The sequence below is a fragment of the Salarias fasciatus genome, chromosome 4 (assembly GCF_902148845.1).
Source record: "Salarias fasciatus chromosome 4, fSalaFa1.1, whole genome shotgun sequence".
NCBI classification, from domain to species: domain Eukaryota; kingdom Metazoa; phylum Chordata; class Actinopteri; order Blenniiformes; family Blenniidae; genus Salarias; species Salarias fasciatus.
The window spans coordinates 13,221,949-13,237,919 of record NC_043748.1 but is presented as its reverse complement, the minus strand read 5'-3'; the positions used below and the strand labels follow the sequence as shown (position 1 = coordinate 13,237,919).

Sequence of the window (15,971 nt, the reverse complement as noted above, 5' to 3'; positions counted from 1 at the left end):
CAAACATGATGTCTCTCTTGCTCTTTGGCTTACGGGTAATTGAGTCCGTAAAGCTCGACTGGTATTTACAGAGCTTTCCTCTTGATGTCCACGCGCCGGGGTTACGGGAAATTAAACCCGTTAAACAAACTGCCACGAAGCTCTTTTTACAAGTTTGCTCAATGTTAATAAGTTTCTGTGCGACACAAACCTGAATAACACCTTTCTCCTCCTGTCTGCCCCCCCCCCCCCCCCCCCCCCCCTTTTCACACCAGGTATTAAATGAAGAGTGCGATCAGAACTGGTACAAGGCAGAGCTAAATGGAAAAGACGGCTTCATTCCCAAGAATTACATAGAGATGAAAGCCCATCCGTAAGTATGACCTACACACTAATGGCGACCTGTTAATCGTAGCCCTGATTAATGGATGAGAGCGAACGCGGGAGAAGCATCAGACGTCAGTATTGGTGAACTGTGACATTAGCCAGTTTAAACATCTGTTTGATGGGTAACTTTCTGTGCGTTTGTGAAAACATTCGGCATCTTCAAGTTGAACCTCCTCCCTTCGGTTTTCGATAAGGTGCTGGGAACATTCCTCAGAGATTTTCTTCCATATTAACGCGATAACATCGTATTGTTGCGGCAGATTTGCCCGCCGCACATACGTGATAGAAATCTGCCGTTCCGCCACATCTCAGACGCGCTCCGTTGGATTAAGATCTGACGTCTGAGGAGGCAGTTTTCAGCTCTGTGATACGAGTTGTCGTGATGGAAGCTGAGTTAAAGTGGCGCTCGGTTGGTTTCAAGTTCCCCAAAATGTTCTAATAAAAGATTCCTGAAACCTTTATGCCAACAGCAGCCTCAACAGTCGAGGGTCGGTGATCCTGTTTGACAATCAACACCTTCTGATGATCACTGTTTTTCAATCTTTTCCTTCAAAATTCAATTGGACATAATACCACACAGTATCAGACCAGTTAGACATGAACTATAACAATCCTGATCCGACAATTGTTTTGATTAGACTTGAACGCCTATATTTCTTGATAATAGCTGCATTTGTTTTCTTTGTTTACACTGGTGAATCATTATTTCATCTGAAATTTAAAAAGTTGTGATTCCAATTAGAAATTATCTGCCATGATCAATACTTGAAAAGTAAAAAAAAAGAAACCCTGAACTCCTTTATGGAATGACTGTGGTATTATGTATTTTGATTAGACTTCTTGCTAATAATAGGTCCAGATAATGCCAGGAATCATTTACAGCAAGTCACCAGGAAGTAACTCTAAGTCTCTAAACCCTGGAGCACAACTGGGTGTGGAGATGTGTGTGTATGTGTGCCTGCGAGTGAGAGTGTGTGTGTGTGTGTGTGTTAAACCACTTTAGACGACGCCTGCCAGAATCCTTAGAGGACATTACCTCCAGAGCCGTGCGCTCGCTGCCAGATTAGCTCTCTGTTTATTAATGTGCTCCAGGCCTCTTACATTTAATTGAATATTGACCTCCCTGCATCATTGCTGTGCCACCGTCAGATGCAGCTTTTTTAGCGGAGAGGCGCTGCTCCCATTGAGCTTTATTTCAGCAGCGTTCTTTGCTCTAGTGTGGCAAATAGTTGGCTTGTGAACTGTTAAAGGTCGCGGATACATTTAATATGAAAGTGTACTGATATATTAGCTGTGTTTGGAGATTGTTTGAGAATGATAAGAAGGGTTTAAAGTAGTGAAATAAGCCTTCTGCTCAAGCAGTTTTCACCACAAAATCTGACTTGGTGTATATTTTATTGCACACTCGGAGCAAGAACTACGACTGACATATCAAAGTGAAACAGCGTTGAGGTTAAACAAAGTTAGTTTGCAGCAGCAAACTGGTCTGCTAGCCAGGCTCCTCGGCAAACAAGGTTGCATCATGTGTTTGATCTCCTGCAAATGTAGATGCACTTTATGTTTTGAGATTTCACTGAAAGTGTGGGAGCGTGCAGCGCCGCAGCAGTTTCCGTCGGGTGACCTTAAACGTGTTTTTTTTTTAAAGACGCTCTGCCAAGTGCACCGTCATGATCTCATGATGTGCAAAAAGTACTCATGGGAAAAAGGTGAAACTCGTCATCCTGCTGTTAAAGAAACACACAAATGGTGATATGCTTCCCCCAAATTCTAATAGCTTAGCAGAACGGGGTTGAACAGTTGAATTTATAATCTCTCGCTGTTGGTAATAAAAACTAATCTGTTTAAAGTGTGTGTGTCAACATGTACAATGCTATTTGCTTCTCTTTTTTATGTTCTAAATAAAAACGTCCTCCTGACTTCCTGTAGGTTAATAATTATCTCAAGCTACAGTGCAACTTTTTGGCAAATTATAAAGCAGAAGCATCAGATAGATTTTAGTTCAGGAGCCACTTCTTCTGGAGTGAGCCGGACCATTAAAATACTGCAATGATAACCTTTGGATTTTATCTTTGAAGTTTTTCTTTATGTGACACAGAGCATACATGAAAATATACATGCTAGATTCACAGGTAAGCTGTCGTTAAAATTGGCTTCAAGTTGAGACTGTAGTCATTTTGGGTGGTAATCATTTGGTTTTGTGGAAAATAGAAATATCACAATCGCGTATACTCTGCAACACAAAGAAAAGTGTGATTTTTAAAGTTAGTATGACACGATAATCCGTGTATCATTCGTTCAATTGATATTCAATTTAGAATCAAAAAACAAAATATTGAAAAATGAGTCGTTTTTCCTTTTTTCGTTTTTAAAATGAAAACAAATAAATGAAAATTGGTTCGTTTTTCAATATCCTGTTTGTTAAGACAGATCAAATAAAGGAAAGTTGAAATACGGCCACAGAGCAGACTTTAATGTGATTTTTCAATTTCTTCGATCTCCGTGACCCGGAAGTTCTATCGTCTGTGTTTTGGTTTTTGCCGGCGGGAAACGTGGGCGGCCACGTCAACCTGTAGTCCAGCACGCACTACAGAAGGATCAGGCCGAATTTTGCCCCAATTTTCTCCTCCCTACCGAAGACAAGGTCTGGGAGTATGCTAATGAGTTCGGGTCCGATCTTCGTGTAGTGTTCGGGGGGTTCAGAGAGATGTTTTCCGGTCGGAGCCTCTCGGGAGGCGTCGGAAGGGGAGATCGTAGATAATGAACATGTTTAATATTTCTGATCGCAAATCCTGTGGAGTTTGGTGCTCTGAGAGGCGCTGATCAGCTCCGAGTAGAGCTGTCCACTCCCTCGAAATAAAGCTTCCTGATTGGCTGGTGCTGCTGCTTAAAAAAAATCCCCTCTCAGCTGTCAGAGATGGAGACATATGTGAAATATATTCACTATATGACAGTGAAAGAGAAAAGTCAGAACTCCTAAACTCAGCAGTGAAGAAAGTGAGAGGTTAATCCTCAATAACTGGATCGCTCCAGGATAAACTGGATTTCCTCCATTCAGACCCAAACTCAGATCTGCATCGCAAGTCCTACATTAACCATCACGGAAGAATGAGGAAAAAAATAAATGAAAAAAAAAAAACAAACAACAACTTTAATATCCTGACTCCGTGCCTTCAGAGAGACGAGCGACGCATAATGAAATTTACCTAAACGAAGCTCAACGAGATTTTATTCTGGTGTAAACTATCCAATCTGGGGACAAAAAGAATGACTTAAGATATGGTGATTTAAAAAAGTAGCTTTGTCAGAGTCTGCTACTGCTCTTAAGCGATTAGGTAAATTTCATTATGCGTCGCTCGTCTCTCTGAAGGTAGGGAAAGTTGTGGGGTTTTTTTCCATGATGGTTAATAGTGGACATGAATTCAAACATCGGGATTATTGCAGGACTGGCGATGCAGATGAATGAGCAGATCGGAGTTTGGGTCTGAATGGAGGAAATACAGTTTATCCAGGAGCGATCCAGGTATTGAGGATTAACCTCTCACTTTCTGCACTGCTGAGTTTAGGAGTTCTGACTTTTCTCTTTCACTGTCATAATATGTCTCCATCTCTGACAGCTGAGAGGGGATTTTTTTTTAAGCAGCAGCACCAGCCAATCAGGAAGCTTTATTTCGAGGGAGTGGACAGCTCTACTCGGAGCTGATCAGCGCCTCTCAGAGCTCCACGCACCACAGGATTTGCGATCAGAAATATAAAACATGTTCATTATTTACGATCTCCCCTTCCGACGCCTCCCGAGAGGCTCCGACCGGAAAACATCTCTCTGAACCCCCCGAACACTACACGAAGATCAGACCCGAGATCATTATCTTACTCCCGACAGTCGGACCTTGTCGGCTTCGGTCGGGAGGAGAAGATCGGGGCAAAATTCGGCCTGATCCTTCTGTAGTAGTGTATAGTAGTGTGTGCTGGCCTTAAACTGACCGACAGGGTCCCGTGACCCGCCCACCTTCCCGCTGACAAAAACCAAAACACAGACGATAGAACTTCCGGGTCACGGAGATCGAAGAAATTGAAAAATCACATTAAAGTCTGCTCTGTGGCCGTATTTCAACTTTCCTTTATTTGATCTGTCTTAACAAACGGGATATTGAAAAACGAACCAATTTTCATTTATTTGTTTTCATTTTAAAAACGAAAAAAGGAAAAACGACTCATTTTTCAATATTTTGTGTTTTGATTCTAAATCGAATATCAATTGAACGAATGATACACGGATTCACGATATTCCCGATTCGGAGACCTCTGGTTTAACAGTCATGCAACAGTCATGGCAGACAGTCAGGATCTCTTGATCATCTCGTGTCTCATCATTCATTCGTTTTTTCATCGAGCAAAACTGAGCTCATGGAAACTAAAGTGAGACATGCATAAAAACACGGGACTCTTTTACAAGTAAAAAAAAAAAAAAAAAAATGCAGTGAGCCTTCTGTTATTTTGAAAGCTAAGTGAGATGGTGCCTGTAGGATCACCGGCCGACTCACACCGAGACGCAGCCTCAACCACTAGATCCCGCTTGATACAGTGTAGAATGACTCCTTATTCAAAGTTGATCTGATCCATCGAGGGCTGCTGAGAAGTCGAAGCAGTGGCGGCGGCGGTGACAATGAAGTGCCGAAGCACCAGGCACACACACACACCCACGCAGCTGACCCGTGCAGCGGGACACAATAGCTGGTGGCTCGGCGCCAAGTGGCAGTGGCTTCTGTTTGTACACAGATCTGTTTCTCTCAACACAACAGTAAATTGTGTTTCGTAGCTAATGCCGGGGTTTATGTAACCGTCTCAGGGATGGAGTGGGAGAGGAGCGCCGAGTGCTCCGGAGCGTCCCCCCCCACCCTCGCATCGCGGACGTTCTCTTGTTCTCCGGTGATCTCTGTAATTGTTCGTATCTGCTGTCCTGCCAGGCACAGATTAAGAATGGACCATTTCATTATTGATTTTCACCATATGCAATAAGGAGCCAAGATGACATCTTTTGGCCAACTGTGGCTTTTAATTATTTAGACGTGTAAAAAGCTTTCACTTGTTTTGAGTCACCTCCTTCTGTCCATCCTCAGAACTCTTCCCCGACTCTCTCTCTCTGTGAGATCTTATGAGAATATAAACAAGTAAAAGTAGACGCAGTTATGAAGTAACTAAACATTTCACAGCATAATGTAATCCACCTCCCGTTTGGACTGCCGTGAGGTTGTTTCCATATTTCCTGGAGTATCGTTTGCGGTCTTTGTGGGTGGAAAATGACCTCCTCTGTTGTTCAAACCATGCAAAATACTGACAGGTGACTGTTGTGCTTTTAAAACCCATCATGCCAGCATGTGGCACATGTCCCGCTGAAGGTTTGAATGGATTTGCATGGGCTTAATCCGCAGACACAGAACCGTATTTGTAAATAACGTCACACAGGAGAGAAGCGTCACAGAGCCCGCTCCTACTGCTTTACACAAAAAAACAAAAGGGAAACATTTGAACTAGTTTAAATTTAAAGGTTATTGTGGCACTAGTTAACTGGTTCTGGCCACTCGATGTTTTCCAGCAGTCCAAGGAAAACTTAACACTGATGTTAAAAGTCACGCTTCAATCACCGACGGTTTGATTCCTGCTGTTTATATCTCAGAAAAAATGCAGTTTTGACTCCTGTCCATGGCTGGAACGGCGGTAGCATTTTCTCTGGGTGCTGTGCGTTCATAACCGTTACCAGATGCCCCGCTCGGCAGGGCGTCCCGGAGCCGCGCTCACGCCGGTGTTGTGTGTGCTGTTGCTCCTGCAGATGGTTCTTCGGGAAGATCCCCCGCGCCAAAGCAGAGGAGATGCTAAACAAACAGAGGCACGACGGGGCTTTCCTCATCAGAGAGAGCGAGAGTGCACCGGGGGACTTCTCCCTGTCTGTGAAGTGAGTGCCGCCACACCGGGGGCGGGGGGGCAACATGAGTCACGCTCACCGTTCTCTGTAGATACACTTCAATGTATGTACGTTCCAGGATCAGTACAGTTTCCTCACTACTGTCCGGGGTTACAAGTTTCCACACTTGGCGTGTTTGAGTCATCATGCAAAGCCACTTCCTTATTCCACTGAATTCTCACTCCAGTCTCACTGATGCCCTCTAGTGGCCGGTGTGGGACACCTACAGTTTGTGGTGTCAGACGTCAGCCCTCAGTGTTTTAGCTGACACACACACACACACACACACACACACACACACACACACACACACACACACACACACACACACACACACACCTAATTTCCTCTTATCTGCCTCCGTCCATTCTGTCCTCCTCACCGCACACTTTAGGCAGAACTGCAGGACACATGTAAACTTAATGACAAACTGTGGATCTTAATTAGCGTCCAGACTGTCTTGTTCCACTTATCCAGCTGATTGGACCTGTTCATACTCAGCTGTTTGATCGGTGAGAGGTGTGTGTCATGTGTTTTTCATACTTAATGAAACGTACAGTGGTGACAGCCGCCATGCACGAAACGCAACCTCCGCTGGAGCAGATTAGTCTTCACTGTCCTGATTAAGCACACTTGATTATCAAACTTATGAACGGACGACCACCTGCTGTATTTGACTGATTTTACAGTGTTGTTCACTGTTTGGATGGGTGTATAGATCATGTTTTAAACCGAATCCCAACACTGATATAGACCAGTTCAAACAAGGTGTACAGATGAGTCAAAAATGACCATTTAAGTATTCATCACTGTCTCGGACTGCATTCTGACTCGCTGATCGTCGTCTCTCTCTCTCTCTCCAGGTTCGGAAACGACGTCCAGCATTTCAAAGTCCTCCGCGACGGCGCCGGAAAGTATTTCCTATGGGTGGTGAAGTTTAACTCCCTCAACGAGCTGGTGGACTACCACCGCTCCACCTCAGTTTCCCGCAATCAGCAGATCTTTCTGCGAGACATCGAGCAGGTCCCTCAGGTAAGACGCCCGCGCTGCCACGGCCGTCGGGCCAGAGCGTTGGTTTCTTTTCTGGAGAATGGCCGCTCGCTTTTATTCCGACTCCTTTGTGGCCGAGCAGAGTCCATTATACTGAGAGCTCGCTGGTTTTCAGCGCAGACCACATGGAAACCGCTTCAGTGCTTTTAGCCGCAATGCCTGCTGGGACGTTGGTCTCTTTGTGGAGGAGGAGAACAAGAAGTGGCGAGGGAGGGCGCTCACTGATTTCTGATGGTTTATAAAAAGGGCAGATACAATCAGGGAGGACTATAAATAGTAGTTCCCCCTTCAAAGCGGCGTCTTGAAAATACACAAAAGCCCTCGAGGCGGCCGGACTGAGCGATCACATGAGTGCGTTGAATTTAATTTTGCTCGGCCTTTTTAATCAGACGAGTCAAAACACCAGCAGCGTCACGTCGTTAAGTCTATAAATCCCTTCTGTGACCTCTTTGTGTGGCCGAAATAACCGGTTACGTCGTGAAAGTTGAAGATGTTTTGGTGAAAAATGGTTGCTGCCGTTCCGTGCCGCTCTCACGCCGCCCGTCTCTCTCGCCCCCAGCATCCCACATATGTGCAGGCGCTCTTTGACTTCGACCCGCAGGAGGAGGGCGAGCTGGGCTTCCGGCGCGGCGACTTCATCCAAGTCCTGGACAACTCCGACCCCAACTGGTGGAAAGGAGGCTGCCACGGCCAGACGGGCATGTTCCCGCGCAACTACGTCACGCCCGTCAATCGGAACATGTAAACAGTCAGACCGTGTAACCACCACCACCACCACCATCACCACCACCACCGTCATCGTTCTTGATCTCATCAGCCCTCATCCCAACCCCCCCAAATCCCCCCCCCCCCCCCCCCTCCACCTCCACCTCCACCTCCGCCTCCGCCCATCCCACCAGAACAGGAGCAGACAGGAAGAATGCAAACAACTGAAAGAGAGAGAGAGAGAGAAGCGAAGCAGGAGTAGCGCTGTCGTAGGCGTCGCTGTGTGGGCGGCAGCCGAGAGACAGAGAGAAAGCGACTTTTTACCGGTGCCCAGAGCGCCCGCTGCCGCCGCCGCCATCACCGCCTCCGGGCGGGCGAGCGAGCACCCCGGGCCGGCATCGAACTGTCTTTGAGGGAAATCCGAAGCTAAAGCCGAGCGCACCGACCGTCAAGATAACCCGACGACTCTCCCGCAGCCGCCTCCTCCGCCCTCTCCCCAAACTTCTTAACATTCTTGCCTTTCTTTTGTTTCTTTTCTTTCTCTTTCTTTGCCAGCATGTTGTTTTAATCACTCGAATGAAATGCCTACCGATAAATCCTAACTGTGTTTTAAAGTAAAAAAAAAAAAAAAATGAAAAAAAGGAGCATTAAAAAATATAAAAGAAGAAGAAATGGTATTAAAAAATGTACAAAAAAAGAAGAGAGGGGAAAAAAGATGCCATCAATACAACAAGTTTCCATGTTTAAGACCATTGGCACGTGAGCATTGTACATCAGCCGCCGGCTGTATAAATAAATCAAGTATAGAGAGAATCCATTTTTTAAGAATATATATTATATATTTGTATGTGTTTGTCTGTTTTTGCCTCTCATCACAAATTGTTTTTTTTTTCTTTCCATTTGTAAATTATGTTCAATCTTCTGTTAGTCTGGATAAGACCTAGTAGCTCTAGAATGTGCTGAATTGTTTGTTTCGTTTTTGCTCTCTAAAATCCATCCGAGGGCTCTCGGATGATCCTTTTTTTTTTTTTTTAAGAGGTCCTAAGTTCCATTTGAAATTTAAAAAAATTAAAAATAAAAAAAAAAGACAGGAAAAAGAAGTTTCTCTCGTCTCCGAACGCGGAGAAACTCCAAAGTTAGTTCTCTAAAGAGGCGAGAAGTTAATGTCGACCAGCAAGTAGAGCCATGAACGCTGCAGACGCTGTATTACGAAGCCCTGTGGAAAAGGTCAGCCACCTCTTCTTTTTTTTTTCTTTTTTTTTTTGTTTGGTTTCGTTTTTCTTTCAAAGCCAATGTATTTATTGCAGCCATTTTTACTCGGGCAGTGAATGTAGCCGACTGAGTCTACAGACATAAAGAAACAAACATGAGGGAAGAAGCAAGGTCGGAGAGCTGAGCAACACAACCACACGCAAGGGATTCTTATTTCACCTTTCTTGTCTGGAGACGTGCTGAAACAGGCGACGCCGTCGCTTTAGGAGGAGCGTGCACCGCAGGGGGGAGGGGGGGGGGGTGTACAGGTGGTGGACGGTGCACGTCGGGACGCATCCATTTCCATGCATGCATTGCACCGGCTCGCCCCGCGTGTTATAGCCGCACGCAGCGGCGGCGCGAGCCGGGATAATCACCAGATCTGCGGCTGGCACAGATCGACAGTTGAGAAAACTGAGAGATTGTCTTTTATGATAAAAGTTGAGAGATCAGCTTCGATGATGTACAAGATTTTGTTTCCTTTTTTCTTTTTCTTTTTTTTCCTCCTCCTTTTGTCCAATGTGGCGTGTGGTCAAGCACTTTTTTTTTCGTTTTTGTTTCTTGTTTGTGCGCTGTGTCTGCACTGTGTTCTGGTGTGTGTGTGTGTGTGTGTGTGTGTGTGTTTACCGTGTTCGTGTCCTTGCTTTCTGTTTTCTTGTTCTCTCTGGATAGTGCCTTTCTCTCTGGTGTTTCAGTGTCTCCGACCTGCTACTTTGAGCCCACCCACCCCGACCCTTGACCCCCACCCCCCCACCCCCTGCTCCCTTTTAACGGGGCCTGCCAGTTCCTGAAGTGAGAAAACAGTGTACATAATCCGAGACGTCCCATCCAGAAGCCTCTCCCGACCCCTGACCCCCCCACCTCCTTGTCCCACATCCACCCACTGTCACCTTTGCCCTCACCAACATGGAACTCTTCTTATTTAAGTGTCTCTTGCCTTGTCTTACCTAATGATACTGTTTTGGTTTTGCTCTTTTTTTTTTATTTGCATTTTTTTTTTCAATTAATAAAATGCAATTATTAAAAAATGTGACACTTTGTGGGGTGTTTTTTGTTGTTGTTGTTGTGCTTCACTGACATGCTTCATGTACAGCTGATACTTACACACACCTATTTGGAATATTCAATATTTATTTCCTAAAAGGCATTTTAACCTTTTTTTCTGATTTAATTAGATTAGCATTACTTTCTTCAGTTCCAACAATTAAGCACAGAAAACACACAGTTGTTTATGCATTTTTTTTAAAGATGTTTACAGTTTTGACACTTGAATTTTATATGCCACAATTCATTGATAGCATCACACTGCAGCTGATTGGATATTTTGGAACCTTTTTAAAGGAAGCAAGAGAGATAATTAGTTATGGCAAAGCAGAAAAAAGTGAAACTAATTGTTATAATGAGAAGTTGTATTGAATTGTCAAAGCACAACTTCCACCTATAATCACACATATTTAATCAGTGATTTTTAGTAACTTTGTTGTCGCATTCAACAGTCCAGAAAATCGGGAGTGAATTCTTGGACACTCCGGAGTCTTTACAGTGAGTCATCCTGCGAGTTTCAGCTCGACGCCAACTCCAGACATCAGGCCACATTTCATCCTGAAAGCCGTCCGCGTGTCTCTCTGTCTGTGGAGGTGGAGGCGACGGGCGCGTGTCAGTGGATCTGCTGCACGCTCCGCCGCACCGTCTGCTCCACATTCGGACTTTTAGCACTCAGAGCAGCACTTAAGCTCCTCTCCGCAAACTCTGGGCTGGCTCCTCTCTCTGCCTTCTTCGTCCGCCAGCAGCGGAAATTACTTTTCACTTTTTTTTTTCGGAGGGTGGGAACTCTCGAGGTCAACTTTTTTAGTTTGACGTGAAGGGTGCCGTCCTAAATGTCGCTTTAAAATATGCATGGGTGAAAATGACATGCTTGAGGAAATGTCTGATCTCTTTTGACAAATCACGGGAAAAAAACACATAAAAAAAATCTAAAATGAATTATCCATCTATCCACATTTACACGAGGATATCAGGCTCACGTATTAACCTCACATACATTTTGAGAAGTCTCTTCCTGTAGACTCCAGTTTAAATGTTTAATATATAGAACTTTTAATTTGGCGTCAGATTTTCCTTTATTCTCTCAAATGTTGTCTTCTCTTGACTTTCCTCCATTGTACTCAGCAGTCTGACGGGTGTAGCTCAGCTGCGCCCCCTGCAGGAAGCGCGTTTCACACGCGTTAGCTGAAATCTTAGCACGTGAGTTTGGATCTGGAACCTTCTTCCTGGTAAAACACGCTTTTTTCCCCATTTCTACTGTTTTTAAGGTGTCTTTATTGTCTTTTATTAGATGTATTTTAAAAATATAAAAGTCCCGTGAGTTGGTTAAGTTGTTAATTTACATGCACGTGCCACGTGCGCCATGTGGAGCTGTCCTCCAGAGGCTGGCAAGGTCAGTGAAAAGGTAGCTAAAATTCTATTACAAAACCTTTTTTAACCACCGTTTTACTCATATTTGTCACAGTAACAGCGTCATTGTTTAATGTTTACATAATTTATTGTTATTTGCTGCTCAACGTGAGTCACCACCATCAGGAGAGAAATGCTAGGAAAAACAGCAATTCGACATCTGCAGAGCAGAAAGACTGGGTTTTTAAAATATTGTTAGTCAGGACTAAAGAAATGAAATCAAACTGTTTATTTTAATGGTAAATTGGGAAACTATGCTTTTGGATATATAAAAAAAATGTTAAGTGCTTAAATTGGGCAATCTTTTTACCCAGAAAAATAGTTGAGTTCCAGTACAGTTGATTGAATTGGATGTGTTTGAATTGGATTTTCCATTTTGTATTGAAAAAATCATGAGATGAAAACTGTTCATGTTGCATAGCTCCAGAATTTAATAAGGAAATAAACAACTGGTTTAAAAAAAATACTCATATGAAGAATAAAAAATACTTGATTAATCCCAGAGGAGAATTCCTTTGCTATGGATGGGATTATTCCCACAATGCAGTGTGTTTGGAGGAGGAAGGAGCTCCAATGTGTCCCATCCTGCCCCTTTCTTTAAAACAGACTCTGTCGCACCAGTGTGCCTGTTAAAGCAGTTGATTGTGGAGCATCCCTCACATCTCCTCCTGCTCCACTGCATCTATTCATCCTTTCATCATGTGAGCCGCCGAGCTGCTGGGAACCAGGCCTTTCACCACCTTTCTCCTCTACCGCAGTATGAGATACAGTGTAGAGTAATAGGCCACTCATAATTCTGGGAGGCTTTGGCACACATTGCCCAGGGGAGGGAGGTGGGGGGGTTTCGCCTCTCAAGCTTGACTGCACTGTTTGCCATATGGTGCTTCTGCGGCAGGTCCACGCTGTAAAAGCCCCCCGGACTCCGCTCTTCACTGGGGAGGTTTTAAGATGATTTGAGGATTTGCAAAGTGAGGAGGACATTTTGCTCGGGGGGGGGGGGGGGGGGGGGGGGGGGGGGGGTGTTGAGCAGATTATGATCAGCATGTGAACTGGTGATCTGTTTGTGCTGGGTCCGTCAGCATCATTAGTGCGGCCGCTCATATCTTCAGTTCAGTCTGGACTCCATGGATTACACCAGAGCATCCGCCTGGAAATAAACCCAGTTTGAGGAAAGTGCATGAGAGGGAGATTTGCTGAGAAATGGAGGTATTAGAATAAAAGCCTGGTTGTTTTTTTGGTTTATGAGACATGATCTAAACCTCCTTTTTGACCTGGTTTACAGGAGGAGGTCATCAGGGTTGGGTTGAGCTGGCAGGCTATTATCAACCCCTAGGAAGTGACGTGTAGACCACGGGCATCCCTGATGCTTCCTGTGACAGCTTTATTAAGATGATCAACATTTAATGTCACAAAAAAGAGCTAATTTTCTCTGAAACACATCATTTTGATTCTATTTTAACATATTTAAGGAGTTAACGTGAGGTCAGGTGTACTTTATTGTTCAGAAGCGGTGCCGTCTTCATTAAAGACTCTTTTGCTTCTTCAGACATTCTGAGAAGCATTTTGATTTGACAAGAAATCAGAAAAATAAACACAAACCCAAGTTGAGAAATATAATTGATTTGGTTAAATTGTTACTTTTCAGTCATGGTGAAAACATAAAGTTGATCCAACTACATGCGTACATGTGGTGTTATCATTACTTGCTGACTATGCACTGTTTATGTATACATATGAATAGAAAAGTGATTTAATTTTTTCCTTTTTATCAAAAAAGTTAGGTTGTTTTGTTTGTATTGTTTTAGAATTTAGAAATTCTTCTAGAGACAATTTGAAATAGTGACAATAAAAGGCCCAAAAACATGAAGCGCTTGAAAATTGGGAAAAAATACACGAAGAGGCACGAAGATAATAACAAAAAGAGAGCCAAAGACAAGCAAAATGATGATAATGGCACAAAATCACTTTCAAAAGCTTAAATGGGGAACAAATATATAGAAATAATCCACAAAAAAGATACAATTGTAATTATTTTGGATGGATTTGTTCCAGTAAGACAGATGCTCTGTTACATGTGTGACACGTTGTTCACTGTCTCCCATTTCTATTAATAGCTGTGATCGATTACAAAAATTCTTACATTTGAAAGTTTTGTATTTTGTCATTGAAAGAAAAAGCTTTATTATCATTTTTATGTCCATCCATGAATATACAGTATCCTATTCCTCCCAGTGTTTGCTGTTTACTGCTGATGATCAGGCCTGAGTGGGAGTCGAGGTTAAATCATCGACCTGTGGAAACAATAGGTTTCACTGTGCTGGAGGCCGATAAAACTTATCAGATCCAGGTTTTCAATCTCCATGAATGCTTTCATTTGTCTGGCATGCAAAGACCGAGAGTTTCCACTCCGCTCTGCTCTGCGCAGGTCAAGATCCAGCTCAGTCTCCTGTAGCACATTATGGATTTATTCAGGGATAATTTGTCAGACACTGTCAGAACATTTCGAGTTTTGCAAGTTTCTTGTGCTTTTGTCTCTTTGAATAACAGTTCTTTGTGTGTATTTATGTAGATGTCTTGCTAAAACTTTGAGAGAAAAAAATCCAACATCTAGTAAGTGAAATAGTTTGTGCAGTAAAATGCTTTTTTATGTTGGGTTGCTGTCTTTTGCTGCCACCTTCTGGCTAATATGTACCATTCTGTTAAATAGAACCAAGATTCCTGAGCCATCCATTTCGGCAGAACAAACTACATAAAACTTCTAAATTGAGTCACAGAAAAGAATCAGATCAACATCATCAATGTAATTGACTGTAATTGTGTGTAAATATACTCAGTTGTTTTAATGATATTACATTCACATCTTTGTTCTCTGCAAAAACAGCATTGCTGCTTCATTGATGAAATCAAAAAAACTGTTTTTTACAATAAATCAAATTCTAGTAAACATGGTTTACAATAAATCATAACAGTACATGTTTACAAAGTGCTATTTACTTAAGCTTAAAAATGTATTTTCCAATGTTTTTTCTGTGAATTTACCACCTACTACAACTGCAGAATTGACCACTTTATATATCCTAATTTAAAGGTCAAAGTTAGTGAGACAGTAGGGGCCCCAAATAGAGATTCTTGGGCCAATTTTCAATTGTATGTTAAAAAATGCTTTTTGTGAGATTTACACTCAAACAGTGAACTGCTGTCTAATACAAGAGAGCTTCTCAACCCATGAAAACACAAAGATTGATATTGATATTGCTGCTTGTCAACAAAAAAGTTCCTATGATTTCAGGGATATACCTTTGTGTAAAGGATTATAGCTGGAAGGTTTATGTTCAGACTTGATGGACCTTCTGTGCAGTGTCTGCATGCTCCTCCACACACGTGTGTTTTCCTTGACACCAGTTTCCACAGCCCAACAATTGATATGCTTGAAATCTGAGTGATATTTATGTCGGTACGAAGGAAGTGTATAATTGTTTGATGAAGTCAAGAGTTCCAGTGAAAGTACTGTAGTTTGGACACCCTCGGTTTCTCTATTGTCATTTCCTTAATGCACCAGCAAGGGGCGCTGTTTGATTATTTTCATAAAGGGAGTGGGCGGGTCTTCAAACATCTACCAGGGCATTTGAACATTTGAGCACAGGTTTTTCTTGTAAATGCAAACGTTTTGTGTGAAATTGTATCTTCCAGTGGTAGATCCTGTGGAACTTGAATTGAAATATTTAGAAAAAATGAAAAAGTGTGACGTTGTCGGCAGGATTCGAACCTGCGCGGGGAGACCCCAATGGATTTCTAGTCCATCGCCTTAACCACTCGGCCACGACAACCGATGTTGTCATACATTTTGGATCAAAAATTCAGAGATTATTAGTTTGAATGCTAACGAACATAGGATAATAAAAGACACATTTTAGGTTCATTGTATATTTAAAATATTGCTTTATTCCCGTGCAGTTATCCAAAAAGGCACAAATGGGTTGAACCATATGTTTTATTGTAGTACTGTAACGTCACATACACATTTATGTATGAAGCCAATTAATATTTTTGTGACAACTGGTTTTAAATTAATATCTATGGTGCACGTGATCTAAAAATAGAATAAAATCTAATAGATCTGCCGTGAACCTACTAATACTGGCGTGAAAATGCACCATATTTTGAATGTGATGGTGTTTGTTATATA

At 42.9% G+C, this 15,971-nt stretch overlaps 1 protein-coding gene and 1 non-coding gene across 2 annotated transcripts in view; one reads left to right on the top strand and one right to left on the bottom strand.

Annotated features, from left to right (window-relative positions):
• grb2b (growth factor receptor-bound protein 2b) overlaps positions 1-8,796 on the top strand; it is a 31,176-nt gene extending 22,380 nt beyond the window's left edge. The window contains exons 3-6 of the mRNA XM_030089758.1: positions 255-352; positions 6,194-6,316; positions 7,189-7,357; positions 7,935-8,796. Coding sequence (XP_029945618.1) covers positions 255-352; positions 6,194-6,316; positions 7,189-7,357; positions 7,935-8,120 — 576 coding nt within the window. The 3' untranslated portion in view covers positions 8,121-8,796. The remainder of the gene's footprint in view (positions 1-254; positions 353-6,193; positions 6,317-7,188; positions 7,358-7,934) is intronic.
• Positions 8,797-15,530: 6,734 nt separating this feature from the next.
• On the bottom strand, positions 15,531-15,612 carry trnas-aga (transfer RNA serine (anticodon AGA)). The gene has a single exon. It is a non-coding gene; the product is annotated as a tRNA-Ser (tRNA).
• Between the last annotated feature and the right edge of the window lie 359 nt (positions 15,613-15,971).